The 14,606-nt window shown below is 43.4% G+C and overlaps 2 protein-coding genes across 2 annotated transcripts; one reads left to right on the top strand and one right to left on the bottom strand.

The window, feature by feature from the left end:
• Positions 1-102: 102 nt before the first annotated feature.
• On the bottom strand, positions 103-10,441 carry LOC112938995 (uncharacterized). The gene is made up of 3 exons (XM_026025428.2): positions 10,208-10,441; positions 4,588-4,904; positions 103-1,141 (listed from the first exon to the last, which is right to left on the bottom strand). Exons 1-3 carry the CDS (start codon positions 10,439-10,441, stop codon positions 103-105), a joined length of 1,590 nt encoding a protein of 529 aa, XP_025881213.2.
• LOC9267589 (zinc finger BED domain-containing protein RICESLEEPER 1) lies at positions 10,240-14,192 on the top strand. The gene is made up of 2 exons (NM_001424239.1): positions 10,240-10,505; positions 11,741-14,192. The coding sequence occupies exon 2, from the start codon at positions 11,773-11,775 to the stop codon at positions 13,939-13,941; it is 2,169 nt and encodes a 722-aa protein (NP_001411168.1). The 5' UTR covers positions 10,240-10,505; positions 11,741-11,772; the 3' UTR covers positions 13,942-14,192.
• The last annotated feature ends 414 nt before the right edge of the window (positions 14,193-14,606 follow it).

Here is a 14,606-nt window from a genome sequence, read left to right as displayed (position 1 = left end):
AGTTGTGGACTGCATCATTGCTAGCTGAGATTTCATGGCACAGCACTGTGCCGGCTTCTCCAGGAGCACTGATAAGCCGCATCACCAGCCTCAACAAAATGCTTAGGATATCAACCCATTCACTGTCATATTCTGTCTCGAGGAACGCGGGAGAAGTGATTGGTGCTGTGATCTTGGGGAGCAGCCATTGGTTTTGCACATCTCCCTGCAGTTGTGCTCGTCGCGTGCGAGCCTCTCAAGAATCTGCAGGCCCCGATGAATCAACTCCTTACCGCCTTTCGGCTTCTTCAAGGTGTCAGATCTTGGTGAGGCTTCTAGCAGAGAAGATATGCAGTGCAGAGCTCCCGCTGGCATCTGGGCTACGCGCAGCGCAGCAGCGACATCGGCGACAATCCTCGCGGCACGCTCTCTCATCTCCTGGTCCGGACCATCCCACTCAAGCATCTCGATGAGATTCTGGACAGAGTGTCTCGAGGACAGCAGCTCAAGCCGTACAGAGCGCTGCTTGTTGATGGCCAAGACGTCGAGCATCCTTAGCCCATCCAGATGATCATCCGGGGATGCAGAATCCAGCAACCCAACGGCGTATGTCACCAGGTTCCAGTCACCTGGCAGCTTGGGATCATTCGCACACTTGGTTTTGGTTTCCTGGAGGTACTGACGAAGCAGCATCTGGTAGTAGCCGCCGTCGCCGTGCCCATACTCCTCTATGCTCGCCGGAATCGGCAACATTTCGAGGGACAAATGCAGCAGGAGCCAGAAGTAGAAGCACAGGCTATGGAGCAGAGCCAGAGAGTAGAAGATGAACAGGGCTGCCCTGAGCTTTCCTTTGCTCGACGCGTCTGAGCCATCGTAGTCGTGCTGTATCAGGCGCGTCAGCGAGATCGCCATTGTTGCCATCGGCCCAACCAAGCTTACGATGAACACGGCGTCGATCAGAAGCAGTCCTATAAGCAGTGCCATCGCGATGAGCAGGACCAAGAGCATGACACACAGCCTCCAGCAGCGCACGGCGCAGCCAGCGGAGAGGTTGGCTTCGAACTTCGAGAGGAACGTGAAGTATCCCCCGGTTATCATACCAAACGTAGGATTCACTCGTGCCGCGTAAGTCTCGTTAACGTAATCGTAGACGCTCAAGACCCTGTTGCATTGGGTTACCGCGATTAAGATCATTAATAACTGACATCAAACATTATATATTTTCAAACTTTAACAACTTATTTTTTTAAAATTTGTAAACACTAAAGTGAGGTATGCCCTAAATATAAGCATAAAACTTTTATTCACTTTGGTCTAAGGGCAATTAAGGGGAAGGTAAAAAAAAAGTCAGGTATTGAGAAATGGAGTAAATGCAGCGAGGAAGATCATTAATTAGCTACTAATAAAACACATGAATATGAAAATAAATGATTCATAAGGCTGTGTTCCATAGTGAGGCGAGGCTTGCCATTTTTTTTTCTTTTTGACAAATTGGTCCTTTCTAAAAACTTATTTTGAAACTAACCCGTTTAAAAAACTTCAACTAAAAATAGGTCCCTAGGTCAGCGCCAGGGATGTTGGCGTTGAGATTAGCCGGCTTAACACCAAAACGGTTGGCGCTGACCCCCTTGCCAATGTTGCGGCCAAGCCGATCCCCTGCTGGCGTGGGAGGTGGTTAGCGCCAACTGCCTTGGCGCTAAGCCCACTAATCTCCGCGCCAACCGCGTTGGCGCTAACCTAGCGGCCTATACCTCGTGGCTGAGTCGCCCCGGCCTAGGCACTCCTCTCTTATTTTTCCAGGCCCGGCTAGGGTTCGTTCGTACCCCACATAGCCCTCTCTCCTCCCTCCCAAAATCTTCTCAAATCTCCCTCAAATCGAACGTTATTTTGTGGGCATTGCTTTTGGAGGTTGATTTGTAAGGTAAATCCTCTCCAAAAACCCTAATTTCCTCAATGTTTCCCTCATTTTTGTTGAGTATTTTGGTTGAAACCGTGGGTTATTGAATGTGGCTCGGGATGTGGTTGAATTAGGGAATGTGGGTAAGTATGTCATGTTGTAGTTGTATATTGATGTTGGTATAGAGGATTCGTATTGATTTGCAAGTTTTGTACTCTTTTGCTACGGGTGAATTTGGGAGGGATGTATAGTGCCTTTGTATTGTGAAATATTTTGGGGATTCATATTGATTCATGTTCATGTTGATAGGTATAGATCCTAGGAATATTCTGGCCGGTGGTTAGTCGTTAAAATTTCAAAAAAATTGTAGGTAGTTTTGGGGTACCCATGTCATTTTTCTATCTTTGAAACGACATACTATTTTAGAATCATGCACTCTTATTTATCAGTTAATTGATGTGATTGGTACGACTCCATTTTGGTGGTTGTGTGGTTGACGAAAGTATCGGTGGAAGCCAATTTGAGAGGATGACTCTTAATTAGGCCGTTAGTGTTTCGTGCCAAACCTACATTTGAGGAGTTAATTTTCCGCATGAAGGATGAATTGGATTGGAGCATGAGTCGGTTGGTATGCAAGGGAGACACGATGTGGGCGCCGATCCCATATCACATAAGTATGTGTTAGATTTGAATGGACAGGTGGAATGGAAAACATATGTAGATATAATATTGGGCTCACAGTTTAAATCGCTTGAGGTGTTTGCTTGAAAGATAGACCACAGTGAATCGAAAAAAGAAATTTCAGACCTCAATGAAAATCCACGCATACAGTCATGAACCGAAGAATGATGTGTTTGTGGTTGATCGGAAGGAAGAATTAATTAATTAAGATATGGAGGTAGGGTTTAGGAGGATGTGGATGTATGGGTAGAAGTACCAGATGAGAAGGATGTGGAGGTAGGAAGGCTTTGTTAGAATCAATTAAGGAAGAAGTGGAGGTAGGAGAGGAAGTACAGGTTGAGGAGAATGCAGAGGTATGGTCGGAAGTACCGGATGAGAAGGATGTGAACGTAGGGAAGGATTTGTCAGATGATGGCTTGGATGTGACTCAAATGGAGAATAAGATGGTAGATGAACCTGATGATAGGCAAATGACTTTTGATTCTTGGGGATGATTTTGGCCGGCATGCATTTCTGTTTGTGAGGTTTTAGATGAAGGCTGGACAAAGACCTAGAATGTCATCTCTCTGCCTAGGGCCCTACCTCCTCAAACAAACAAACTCAGCACCAAAGATATTGGCGTTGACCCTCAGCGCTAGAGCAGAGCCCAACAGAGCTCCAACATAGGAGCTGTGTTGGGTAGCCCAAGCGCAAGTGACGTCTAAGTCCCTAAGTCCCATAGCTCAGCGCCAAATTAGCTAGCGCTAAGGTCCAAAGTGTCAGTGCCATTTACCCTGGCTCTGAGGTTTGACGGCTCAGCGGATGCAGGCCGCCCAACACAGGAGCTGTGTTGGGCGGACAGGGCGCAAGCGGCTAAGTCCCAGAGTTCCACGCCAATCACAGTGGCGCTGAGATTATTGACTCAACGCCATTCCGATTGACGCTGATCCGCTGCCATGTACACTTGGGGATCGGCTTGGCTGCCACGTGGATAGGTTGCTCAGTGCCAACGGGCATGGCGCTGAGTTGTCTAACCTCAGCGCTAAGGCGGTTGGCATTAAGCCGACGATCTATTTTTGGTTAAAGTTTTTTCACAGTCTAGTTTCGGAATAAATTTTTGAAAAGATCAATTTGTCAAAAAAGGATGAAATAGTGTCTTCTTGAATTCAAGATCTATATATTGTGGACTAGGGTTGGTAATGGGATGGAACAGGAGATCAATTCGACGGGAATGGCACCGCGCCGCTCCCTTGCGGGTTCACCTGGCCCCATTCCTGGACGGAAGAACCGGGCGAAATCACAAATGATACAATTCATCATGAGCTAGCTGAAGCCTAATCCTTATTTCTTCTTGTGACCATGCACTCTCTCTCTCTCTCTCTCCCTCGTATCCGTAGCATCTCTCCTTTTTCCTTTGTCCTCCCCCTTGGACCACTCCTGCATTACCAGTGATTTCTTTATGTGCGATGAAGCCATTGATCCTCACTAGCTAGTAAGCGTCTTTATAGTGACTAATTATCTTGTTGTCACCATTATATTTTAGATATATCTAGTGACTAGATATTCTTCAATCATTTTTATCGTATTACTAGTGATAAAAAAATGTTTTATTAAACATATCGACTGTGACGACTCATGTGTGATAACTTATGACGTAGTCACAATTTATTTAACGATTAGTGATAAACTAACGTGTACTAATATCTAATCATGTCAATAGCGAAGACTGAACTGTGATGGAATTAGACCACTCACTAATTAACCGGCATCCGTGCTAGCAGCAGGGTTGGAAATTTCGGACCGAAATTTCCGCACCTCCGATACGATATAACTTCGGCTGAAATTTTTCAATTTTTTTTATAAATTTAGGTAATATTTGTTCAAATTAATTTAACTAAATTCAGAAATTTCGGGATTTCGATGACCCTCGATCAAAAGGACTCAACCGATAGAGTGAACCCTGGCTAGCACTCATGCTAAATAAGCAGTTTTGTGCTAGGGAATTTCGTCGATATGTTAAAAGGGGAGGGTTAATTTCGTCGATGACTTACGTGGAGGCAAGAATCATGCTGATAAACGTGAGAAACCAAAACTCCTTGATGGGCAGCGCGGAGACGAAGCCGCCGAGGAGGACGACCGTCGACCACGTCAGCGCCAGGAAGCCCACGCCGGCGACGACCTTCGCCGTGAACGCCCGGATTATCGCGATGCTGTTGATGAGGGCGTCCGGCTCCGGCCTCCCTGCCTGCAGCGCCGCCGCCGATGATCCTCCCTCATGCTGCCCTTGTATGACACTGTTGTTGTTGTTGTTGCTCTCTCTCATTTGATCGATCTTCCCCCTGCTAATTGCTTCTATATATATCTTCTCCTGCAATCGAATAGGTAGCTGTAATATGTAGCGGCTATCTCTAGTGGGATATGATGCCCGATATAACCAAGCGAGAAGAGAGAGAGAGAGAAGAAGTTGGCATGGGTTAAGTTCCAACCAAATACTGCACCTATATATATATATCGAACCAACGGCGAAAACTCTACTCCCTCCGTTTCAAAATGTTTGACGCCGTTGACTTTTTTAAATATATTTGACCGTTCGTCTTATTAAAAAAATTTAAGTAATTATTAATTATTTTCCTATCATTTGATTCATTATTAAATATATTTTTATGTAGGCATATAATTTTACATATTTCACAAAAGTTTTTCAATAAGACGAACGGTCAAACATGTGCTAAAAAGTTAACAGTGTCAAACATTTTGAAACGGAGGGAGTACTTGATAGTTCGAGCTAAGGTCGGCATTGCAGCCATTGCATGAGGATGTGGCGCAATGAGGATGGAAACGCCCAAAGCTTGTTCCTCGGTCCTCGTTGCACAAGATTCGGTTAGCCAGGTGTATTCGGAACTTAGAGTTCCCAACTCACCCCTCTCCTTTTTCACGCGCACGTTTATTAAACTACTAAACGATGTGTTTTTTGCAAAAGTTTCTATACAAAAGTTACTTAAAAAACATATTGATCTATTTTTTTTAAAAAAATTAGCAAATATTTAATTAATCACGAGTTAATGGACCGCTCCGTTTTCCGTGCGGGGAGTTTAGTTCCCAACTCCCTATATCCGAACACAGCTGTGGTTTTTGTGCTCAATTTATTATGTAGCAAGGGCTTGTTCGATGAGCCCTAATGTCATTCCTAACTCAATGACTAGAATGGTGTCTATAGTATTAAATAAGCTGCTACCTAGAATAGAAAATGATGTGGCAAGCGAAAAAATGAGAAAAGAGAAGGAAACCATGTCTTGCATGAGACATGGTTTCTACGCAATATCCAAGACATCATGTGAGATAAGTAGTATTAAATTTAAGTATGAAATAGTGGTGTTTGTATTGGAATAGTAGTTTGATGATGTGGAGCTTATAGAAACTATGTCTAATGTCTTGGGTTGGAAATGGCCTAAAGATTGAGCCCCAGTACAATGCTTTTCACTAGTAGACTTTCGATCTAATTTGATCAAAGGGTTTAGATCTATTTATACTACCATTTCAGTTAGTAGTAGTAGAAATATGGAGGGACATTATTGTCAAAAAAATGTGCGGAGGGGTATAATCGTCATTTAGTAGTGAATAAATATTGTTTCCTTCTTTTTTAGATTTTTTTATGGAACATGAGCGATGGCGGTGCAATGGATGATCGTAGATTGATTTAGGTGGGGAGAAACATAAATAAGTGACAGGTACTCCTAATTTACCCCTAATAATAAGTGACATGATATTATAGTAAATTACTAATTTACCCCTAATAATACCGGTAGTATTAGAGAGAACCAGAGCATCGCTCAAAGATTGAAGAGATGGGAGGAGATTAAGGGAATTAATCGGTGTAGAATTATTCTCCTCCAAATCTCTTTCAACCCTTGTGTAAGGGATTAATGGACACTCTTCAGCTTATCAATCGTAGCCAAAAATTAAATATTAAAATTTAATGTTATTGCTGATTTGATATCTTTTCTACCGCAGTCTATTTTTTATTATTATCTTTAAACTCGTTAAGAACAATATATTTTAAGTTATTAATAAGTATTATGATTTATAATCAATTACGGAAAATAAAGTAAATTTTAGAAAATTGTAACTTTTGCTGTAATATTAGTGACATGTTTCAGTTTGCTGTAACTTTTACGTTATATGCTGCTACAGTTGTCACCTATATGTACTGTAGCAGCATATAATGTAAAAATTATAGTTTTGTGATAAATTCTTACGCCATTATTGTAACAAACTGAAATATGTCGCTAATGTTACATCAAACTGATAGTTTTATCGCCAAAGTTACAGTTTTTCTAAAATTTACTTCATAAAAAAAATGAACCAGCCATACGTGGCGGAGGATTCCCAGGCCCTGTTTTGGGGGGGGGGGGGGGGGGGGGGGGGGCGCTTATAAGTCCCCCTAGCTTCTCCAGCTAGTCCCAAAAGCCATAATCCCAACCAAACAGGCCAGCTTCTTGTACAATCTGAAAAAGCTAGCTTGCAAAAATGAACTACCGGGTAGAAGCTGGGATTCCCAGCTTTTCTCAGCTTCCCGAGATTCTAAGGGATGAGCCCATTAAAGTTGTAGGAAATTACCCACCTTTGCCACTGAGGTACACCCCTCTCCCCCTCATCCAACGCTTCCCTGTCGAACACACCGAGCCGCGCGAGAGAGAGAGACGAGGCAGGGGCGAGCGGCGCGGCGCAGCGCCTCCCCGCCGGAACCAGCCCCCGCGCGCTCGCCGGAGTCGCCGCCGAGCTGTCCTTCGTCGCGCCCAGGCCGAGCCCCAGGTCGCCGCGCGCACGTGGGGGGCGGCGCCGACGCCGACGCCGCGCCAGATGTGAGAGGTCCGCACCAACGCCCTCCTGCGGTCCTTCCTTGCCGGAGCCCGGCGGACGGCCCTTCCTCCCCTCCGTTTCGGCTCGTCGTCAGCTCCTCTGTCCCTCCTCGCGTCCGTCAGCTCCTCTGTCCCTCCTCGCGCGACGCCCCCATCAGCTCGCCGGTCCAACGTCGCCGTGAGGGATCCCCCTCCTCCCTGCCGAGCTACAGCACCCTATTCCCCACTGCTGCACAGTGAGTGACAATGATGAAGACTATATGCCACCAATCGATTCATCTGAAGAAGAAGAAGAACCGTATGTTAGCACAGCACCAGATGATGGTGACATGTGCACCTTTCGGGATTTAATTGCAAACTCTCTGATGGCAAATAGACGACGCGGTACATAAAACTATGCATATGGTTCAGGTTGTATTTTGCTATGTGGTTGATGTATATATGGTAGTGGTTAATTAATTAGTACTTTGTTATTTGCATATATAGCGATGGCAAATTAGGCTTTTGTATGTGCTTGATGAACACATTTAGGTGGAAAAGTACAATGTATGTGTTTGCATTAAGTGATTAATTTGACCCTCCTTATTGCCTTAAAAAATTGGAGCAATGACTTTTTTATTAGCTACAATTATGAGAGTTCAGTATTCACAACAGTACTTTTAAAAATTTGTATGTACATGGGTTTACCCTACACAACAAATAGTTATCAAACAATCAGGATCATCTACTTCAGGGGTATTTCAGGGAATTCAGCATCTTAGCACACCAATCAGCAAACCCATAGAAGCTCCCCAATCAGGCTCAGGTCAGCTTCTCAGAATCTCCAGCTAGCTTCTCAGAATCTCAGCTCCCTCAAACAGACCCTCATTCAATATGGATACAGGTCTGCCGTCTACCATCCCCAAGGCCAAGCCATCGTGCCATGGCGTTAGATCGTGAAGAGGAGAAAGAGGAACATGTACTCACTGGCTCACTGCTCAAGCAACGAACCGACAAAGAAGAGCAATGCTCTTTTTTCCTTTTTCTTTATTCTTCCAGTGGACCCAGCACTGAGTTCTTTCTCTTGTTGGATAATGAAGCAAAGACTATGCCATGGATCCCGCCCTTTCGGTGGCTGTGGTTCAACTTTAGGCTGAGTTTTTTTTTTGTTATATATCTAATGTTGCAATTGTAGTATAGGTCTTACCGCATATAAAGAATAACTCTTATAAAAATTATAGGAGTGGATTATCTTATACAACTGAGTTTATCTTAGTTCAACAATTATTAGCTTTTTCTGAAGATTGTTTTACAGTGCATCATTGGGTTGGGCCTTTTTTCAAAAAACCCAAAATTGCCTTATGAATATATAAGCTTAACAATTGATATATCCAAGTTTAAATTTTTTCATATGGCCTCCTTACACAATATGAAAGTTCGTATATAAGTTTTAGATTTTTCATTTTACCTTTTTAAAAATATAATTTATCTATTATATGCTATACAAAATATTTTTGTTTTATTGTTTTTAATGTAAATAATCTTTCAAATGTGTTAAGAAACTAGCTATAGGGTGATCTCGTCCATATAAAGATAGGATCGCAACCGCGCCTTCTCCCCACTTGGCACTCCTTGGCAACAACCATCGCGTCTACGGTTGCCACCCCTTTCCCATCTATAAATTGTACCACATTGATCAATAAATGAATGACTCATAATACGTTATCAACACTTTCATTCATAATACCTGGTAATTGATCTCTATTTGATATAATTCTATAGATTGATTTGTTTATATAAGTATGTAATAGAGTACTAGCTGGTACATTATTTTTAACTATATCTTGCTCTAAATATTGTTCCATCAACTATTTTCATGATATCATTTGAAATCTATTTATCAAGCTAAGTAGATGATATTACAGCCGATGCGACATATTTAGGGTTTTATATTCTTTGACCTACTTAGCCTATAGCCGATTTGGTCTAACTATATTGGCTGAGTCCATCAACAATACGTCATCGACCTATCGGCTGATCGGCTATTGGCTAACTCACTTTGCTTATTTTTTCCTTGCTTGTTGCAGGATCAAACCAGCTGACACGCCCTTAGCACACTCAAGACAAGTCTTGGACCTGCACTGAAGTTAAGCATATCTCCCAGACTACCGTGTTTCTCGTCAACACGCGCGAGGATGAAGCTGAGTGACACCGCCTTCATGTGCATGGGCTGGTGCTGGAAGGGTGGGCGCTGCAATGGTACATGTGCATCGTCATCTTTGTTGTCATCGGGTGTGGCAGTGAACATGGCTGCCAGGATCGCCAGCCGCCTCTATCCTCCTCTCTCTCCCAGGCTTGCCGACCTCCCCCTCTCTAAGATGATGGGATTGACAAGCAGACCCCGTATTTTTTCTTCTCACTTCACTTACATGTGGGACTCACATATTATTTTTATGAGTGTATTTCAGAAAACTGCAACTATAGTGATAAAACTATCAGTTTGCTGTAACATGTAATATATTTCGGTTTGCTGCAACAATAGCGTGGGGAAATTATCACAAGACTGCAACTTTTACTCTATTTTTATTTTGCTGACTAGGATATCACGTCAGCGAAACCAGCTATCCATACTGCTACACGACCCAAAATACACGGTATTGTATATGTTAGGGCTGAAGATTTCTGGTATTGGAGATAAGGGACGTCAAACAACTCAATATAAAAGTTGAGGTACTACCGGTGAACTTAATCCTGGTAAAATTTCGGCCCCGGAAGGTGGATATGCCGGCCCATTACACCCCAAACCCTAGAGAAATCCATCCACTAACTTAACCGGTGGAAATCCACCACTCCGGGCCGCCTCCCGTCTTCTCTTCTCGAGCGGCTCCCGCGCCGCCTCTCCTTGTTGTCTCGTCGCGCGCCGGCGCCTCCTCTCGTCGCGCACCGGCGGCGGCGCCAGCGCCTCCCACCGCATCCGCCTGCTTCCCCTAAGGCACCGCATCCCCTTCCTTCCCAGTGCCGGCGCCGCCTCCCTTCCATCCTCGGTGCAGGCGCCTCCTCCCTTCATCCCCGCTGTACAGTGCTGCACAGAGTCGAAACAGTCTTCTTCAAGCCCAGATCCACGGCACCAGGTACACCTTGATCCTCTCCTCACCCGCTTCTCGTGTGTGGACAGAAGCATAGCAGTTGATATGCCATACATGCCTTCTTTGGGGTTCTTTGGTGGAATGGCTTGATACATTCTGTTTGAGATGCTTGATTTCTACTGCATTTTAACTGTATATACTTTTCAATCAATGTCTTGTCTAGTTCCATATATGTACATGGATATCTTTTCTCCTGCTGTTAGAACTTGTATGGTTAAGTTCGCTGCAAAGTGATTTTCTTGATTCTTTCACTATTCAGAGCGTATGTTAGTTCATCTGTTGCTAAGTTAAGATCTTAAAAGTCTGATCAAAGAAAAGAAAAACTCAGAAATGGTATATATCATAGAACTCTAAGTTGTTAGTTCAGTGTTTAACTTGCAATGAGATGTTTTTATAAATGAAGAGTTAATTTTAATCATGCCTGGAATTTTTACAAGTTTATAAATAAAGAAACCATCCGAAGTTTTATTACCCAAGCGATGCATTTCAAGTATGAAAAATAAGTTGGAAATAGGTTTAAATTTATTGTCCTTACTTTTTGTTTTTCATCATCTTAGACTAGATGTTTTTGTTTTCATGAAACTAGAAACTCAAAAAAGATTTATAGTGCTGTGTGGTTATAGCACTCATGAACCTATTCCTATCATATTTGGTCTTGATTTGTTTCAGTTTATTCATCAGGTTGGTTGGGGAATGCAGTTCATTAGTGAGATATCATTATCAGTGCTATTCAACTACTGCAATTCATTATCAGCAGCCACTGTGTTCTGCTAAACACATGTGGTGCTCAGGTTATGAACTTGATAGGTGAAGTTAATGGTTGGGTCAATATATCTCAACTGTGGAAACAACGTAGCACATGTATCTGCTCATGAAGTTTGCACTTTCGGTGGCAAATAAAATTTAATTTAAATTGTGTACTTTAAGCATTTTTACTGAGGAGTGAGAAGAGATGTTTCCCAGTCTAAGTTTCCATATATTCCTATGACATCTATATTTTTGTTGTTTCATCTGTGCTCCAGTTGCTATAACCTGGTTTGCTAATTTGTTATCAAGAAATCGTGTTGTCTTTCTTTTGTCTTCCTGTTTTGTTAAATAGGCCACTGTAGTGACACTGGTTTGTTATTGAAACAACCGTGTATAAGTCAATTTCGATAATTTTTTTTTGGCCAAATGATTGTTATACTGACTTCTGCTGTTACCATGTTACTATTTAATAGATTTTGTGAGTTCTAGCTACTAGCCAAGAAGCATGGCTGAGGAAACCAGCAACGACAACCTGGTGGTTCAAGGCAACGAGATTGTTCCAAGCAATGGGGAAGCTCTAGCTGAGGAAGTTCAGGGTGATGAATTGGTCCTTGCGGAGGACTTAATTCAAGGTGACGAGGTCCAAGGAAATGAATTGGTCAGTGCTGAGATGAGTATCCCTCCAACATCAAGGCGCCGTAGGAAGAAGTCTCTAGTGTGGGAGCACTTCACTATTGAAGCTGTCTCTGGAGGGGCTACACGGGCGTGCTGCAAACTGTGCAAGCAAACTTTTGCTTACAGCTCTGGTTCAAAAATTGCGGGCACTAGCCATCTCAAGAGGCACATTACCTTGGGTTCATGTCCTAAAATTAAGAACCAAGAGCACAAGCTATTACTGACTCCAGCTGGAGGGACTGACAATGATGGTGAGGGTACTGTGGAGCGCCCGTCTAAGAGGCGTTACAGATATACTGGTTATGCAAATGCTGCTTTTGATCAAGAACGCAGTTGCTCATATCTGGCGAAGATGATCATTTTGCATGACTATCCACTTCACATTGTTCAACAGCCAGCCTTCACTACCTTTATTGACAGTCTGCAGCCACGTTTCAGGGTTGTAGATGTTGAGACAATGGAGTGGGAGGTGTATGCTGTTTACCAGAAAGAAAAGGAAAACCTCATGCAAGCATTCAACACTATGCCTGGAAGGATCAGCCTCGCTATTGGATTGTGGACAACTAGCCAAACTCTTGGCTATGTTTCACTTGCTGGGCAGTTTATTGACTCTGAGTGGAAGATGCATCGAAGAATGCTAAACTTCATGATGGTGTCTTCTCCTCATTCAGAGAATGCACTTAGTGAAGCTATTAGTACAAGCCTTTCAGACTGGAATATGAAGGACAAACTATTCACCATCACATTGGACAATGATTGCTCATCACATGATATATACAGTGCGAATCTGAGGGATTATCTCTCCAACAAGAACAACCTCATGCTCAAGGGCCAACTATTTGTTGTAAGGTGTTATGCCCATATCCTGAATGCAGTTGCTCAGGATGTCATTGCTTCAATTCATGGTGTCATCTATAATATCCGCGAAAGCATTAAGTTCATAAAAGCTTCTCCTAGCTGTGAGGAGAAGTTTGCAGAGATTGCTCTGCAACTAGAGATCCCAAGTACCAAGACCCTTTGTCTGGATGTTACGACACAGTGGAACACTACCTATCTCATGCTGCTGGCTGCCTTGGATTATAAGCAGGCCTTTTCTACTCTAGAGACAAGTGATGATAACTACAACGAGGCACCGTCCGCTGAGGACTGGAAAAAAGTTGAGGCTGCCTGCAATTACTTGAAGCTATTGTATGACTCAGCACATAGCATCATGGCTGCAGCAAATCCAACTTCAAATCTCTTTTTCCATGAGGCATGGAAACTTCAGCTCGAGCTGTCAAATGCCACAGGGCGTGAAGACCCTGTTTTCAGCAGCATTGCCAAGGATATGCACGAGAGATTTGACAAGTACTGGAAAGATTGCAACCTTGTGTTAGCTATTGCTGTTGTGATGGATCCGCGCTTCAAGATGAAGCTCGTTGAGTTCAGCTACTCGAAAATTTATGGTGTTGAAGCTGCGAAATATGTTAAGGTGGTGGATGATGCTGTTCATGAGCTCTACAACGAGTATGTTGCACAGCCCCTCCCCTTAACGCCGGCTTACGTTGAGCAAGGGGGAGGTAATAATGCACCTGCTAGCGAGAATAGTACTCAAGCAACTGCTCCTTCAACCGGCGATGGACTTGTGGACTTCGATATGTACCTTTCTGAGATAGCTACAAGCCAGCCAACAAAATCTGAACTGGAACAGTACCTGGATGAGTCCCTCACTCCGCGCATCCAGGAATTTGACATTCTGAACTGGTGGAAGCTCAACACTCTCAAGTACCCTACTCTCTCAAAGATGGCCCGGGATATCTTGGCCATTCCGATGTCGATGGTGAGCAGCGGCAACTCTATTTTCTCTGCTGGAACTGGAACTCGCATGCTTGATGACTACAGAAGCTCATCGCGTCCAGAAATTGTGGAGGCGCTCGTTTGTGCCAAAGACTGGCTTCAGTATTTACCAGCTACCCCGGAGGCACCGAGTACAGCGCTGGTCAAGGTGGATGCAGCATAGGCTCGCCGTGATTCCCCCTTTTTGTGAAGCAACAGCATCTTATGTGTATTTTAGGCAGGGATTATGAACTGATTGTGATCTGAGCTTATCCTCCTAGGGTGTAATTTGTTGTATTGAACTCTGTTAACTCTTTCATGTTGTTATGTACGCTTTGTCTGTAGTATGCCATCAGAGTTGTACCTGACATTGCATGTAGTGTGTGCGCTGGCTGCGTAATGTGTATCAGTTGGTGCCTTATGTTCGTACTTCCCTTAATTATCATCCTTTGTAGGCTTGTAGCATGCGGTGGTGGTTTGCGGACGGCTTGCCGTGCCCGTCGACAAAAGCATCGGGCAACAGGTGAAGAAGCCGCAGCAGCAGGCGTTAACTGTAAGTACGTCCTAGCACGGTGTATTTTTAATCCTAAATTGTTTCAAATTCTAAGTACATGTGTTGAATATATGAAATGATCTATTGCTTTTGTTTCGAATAAGACAGAATTTCTGGACTGAAATGGATCTAGTGCTCTAACTGTAAGAATTTCCGTAAGAGAGAATACATGTGTTGAATATATGAAATGATCTTCCGCTCTGTCTGTAAGAATTTCTGTTATATATCTTACAGAATGCATATTGACTCACTCACTGCTATGGCATACTTACAATTATGGGCTGGATCCACCAATT

Source organism: Oryza sativa, chromosome 5 (genome assembly GCF_034140825.1).
Source record: "Oryza sativa Japonica Group chromosome 5, ASM3414082v1".
NCBI lineage: Eukaryota > Viridiplantae > Streptophyta > Magnoliopsida > Poales > Poaceae > Oryza > Oryza sativa.
Note: the sequence above shows the minus strand (reverse complement) of the source record. Positions and strands in the feature narration are given on the sequence as shown.

Coding starts and splice junctions, on each gene's coding strand:
- LOC9267589 (NM_001424239.1), top strand. CDS start 11,773: ATGGCTGAGGAAACCAGCAACGACAACCTGGTGGTTCAAGGCAACGAG.
- LOC112938995 (XM_026025428.2), bottom strand. CDS start 10,441: ATGAAGGGAGGAGGCGCCTGCACCGAGGATGGAAGGGAGGCGGCGCCG. Junction 4,905..10,207: donor GGAGTGGTGGATTTCCACCG/GTTAAGTTAGTG, acceptor ATTCGATTGCAG/GAGAAGATATATATAGAAGC. Junction 1,142..4,587: donor AGCATGATTCTTGCCTCCAC/GTAAGTCATCGA, acceptor CCAATGCAACAG/GGTCTTGAGCGTCTACGATT.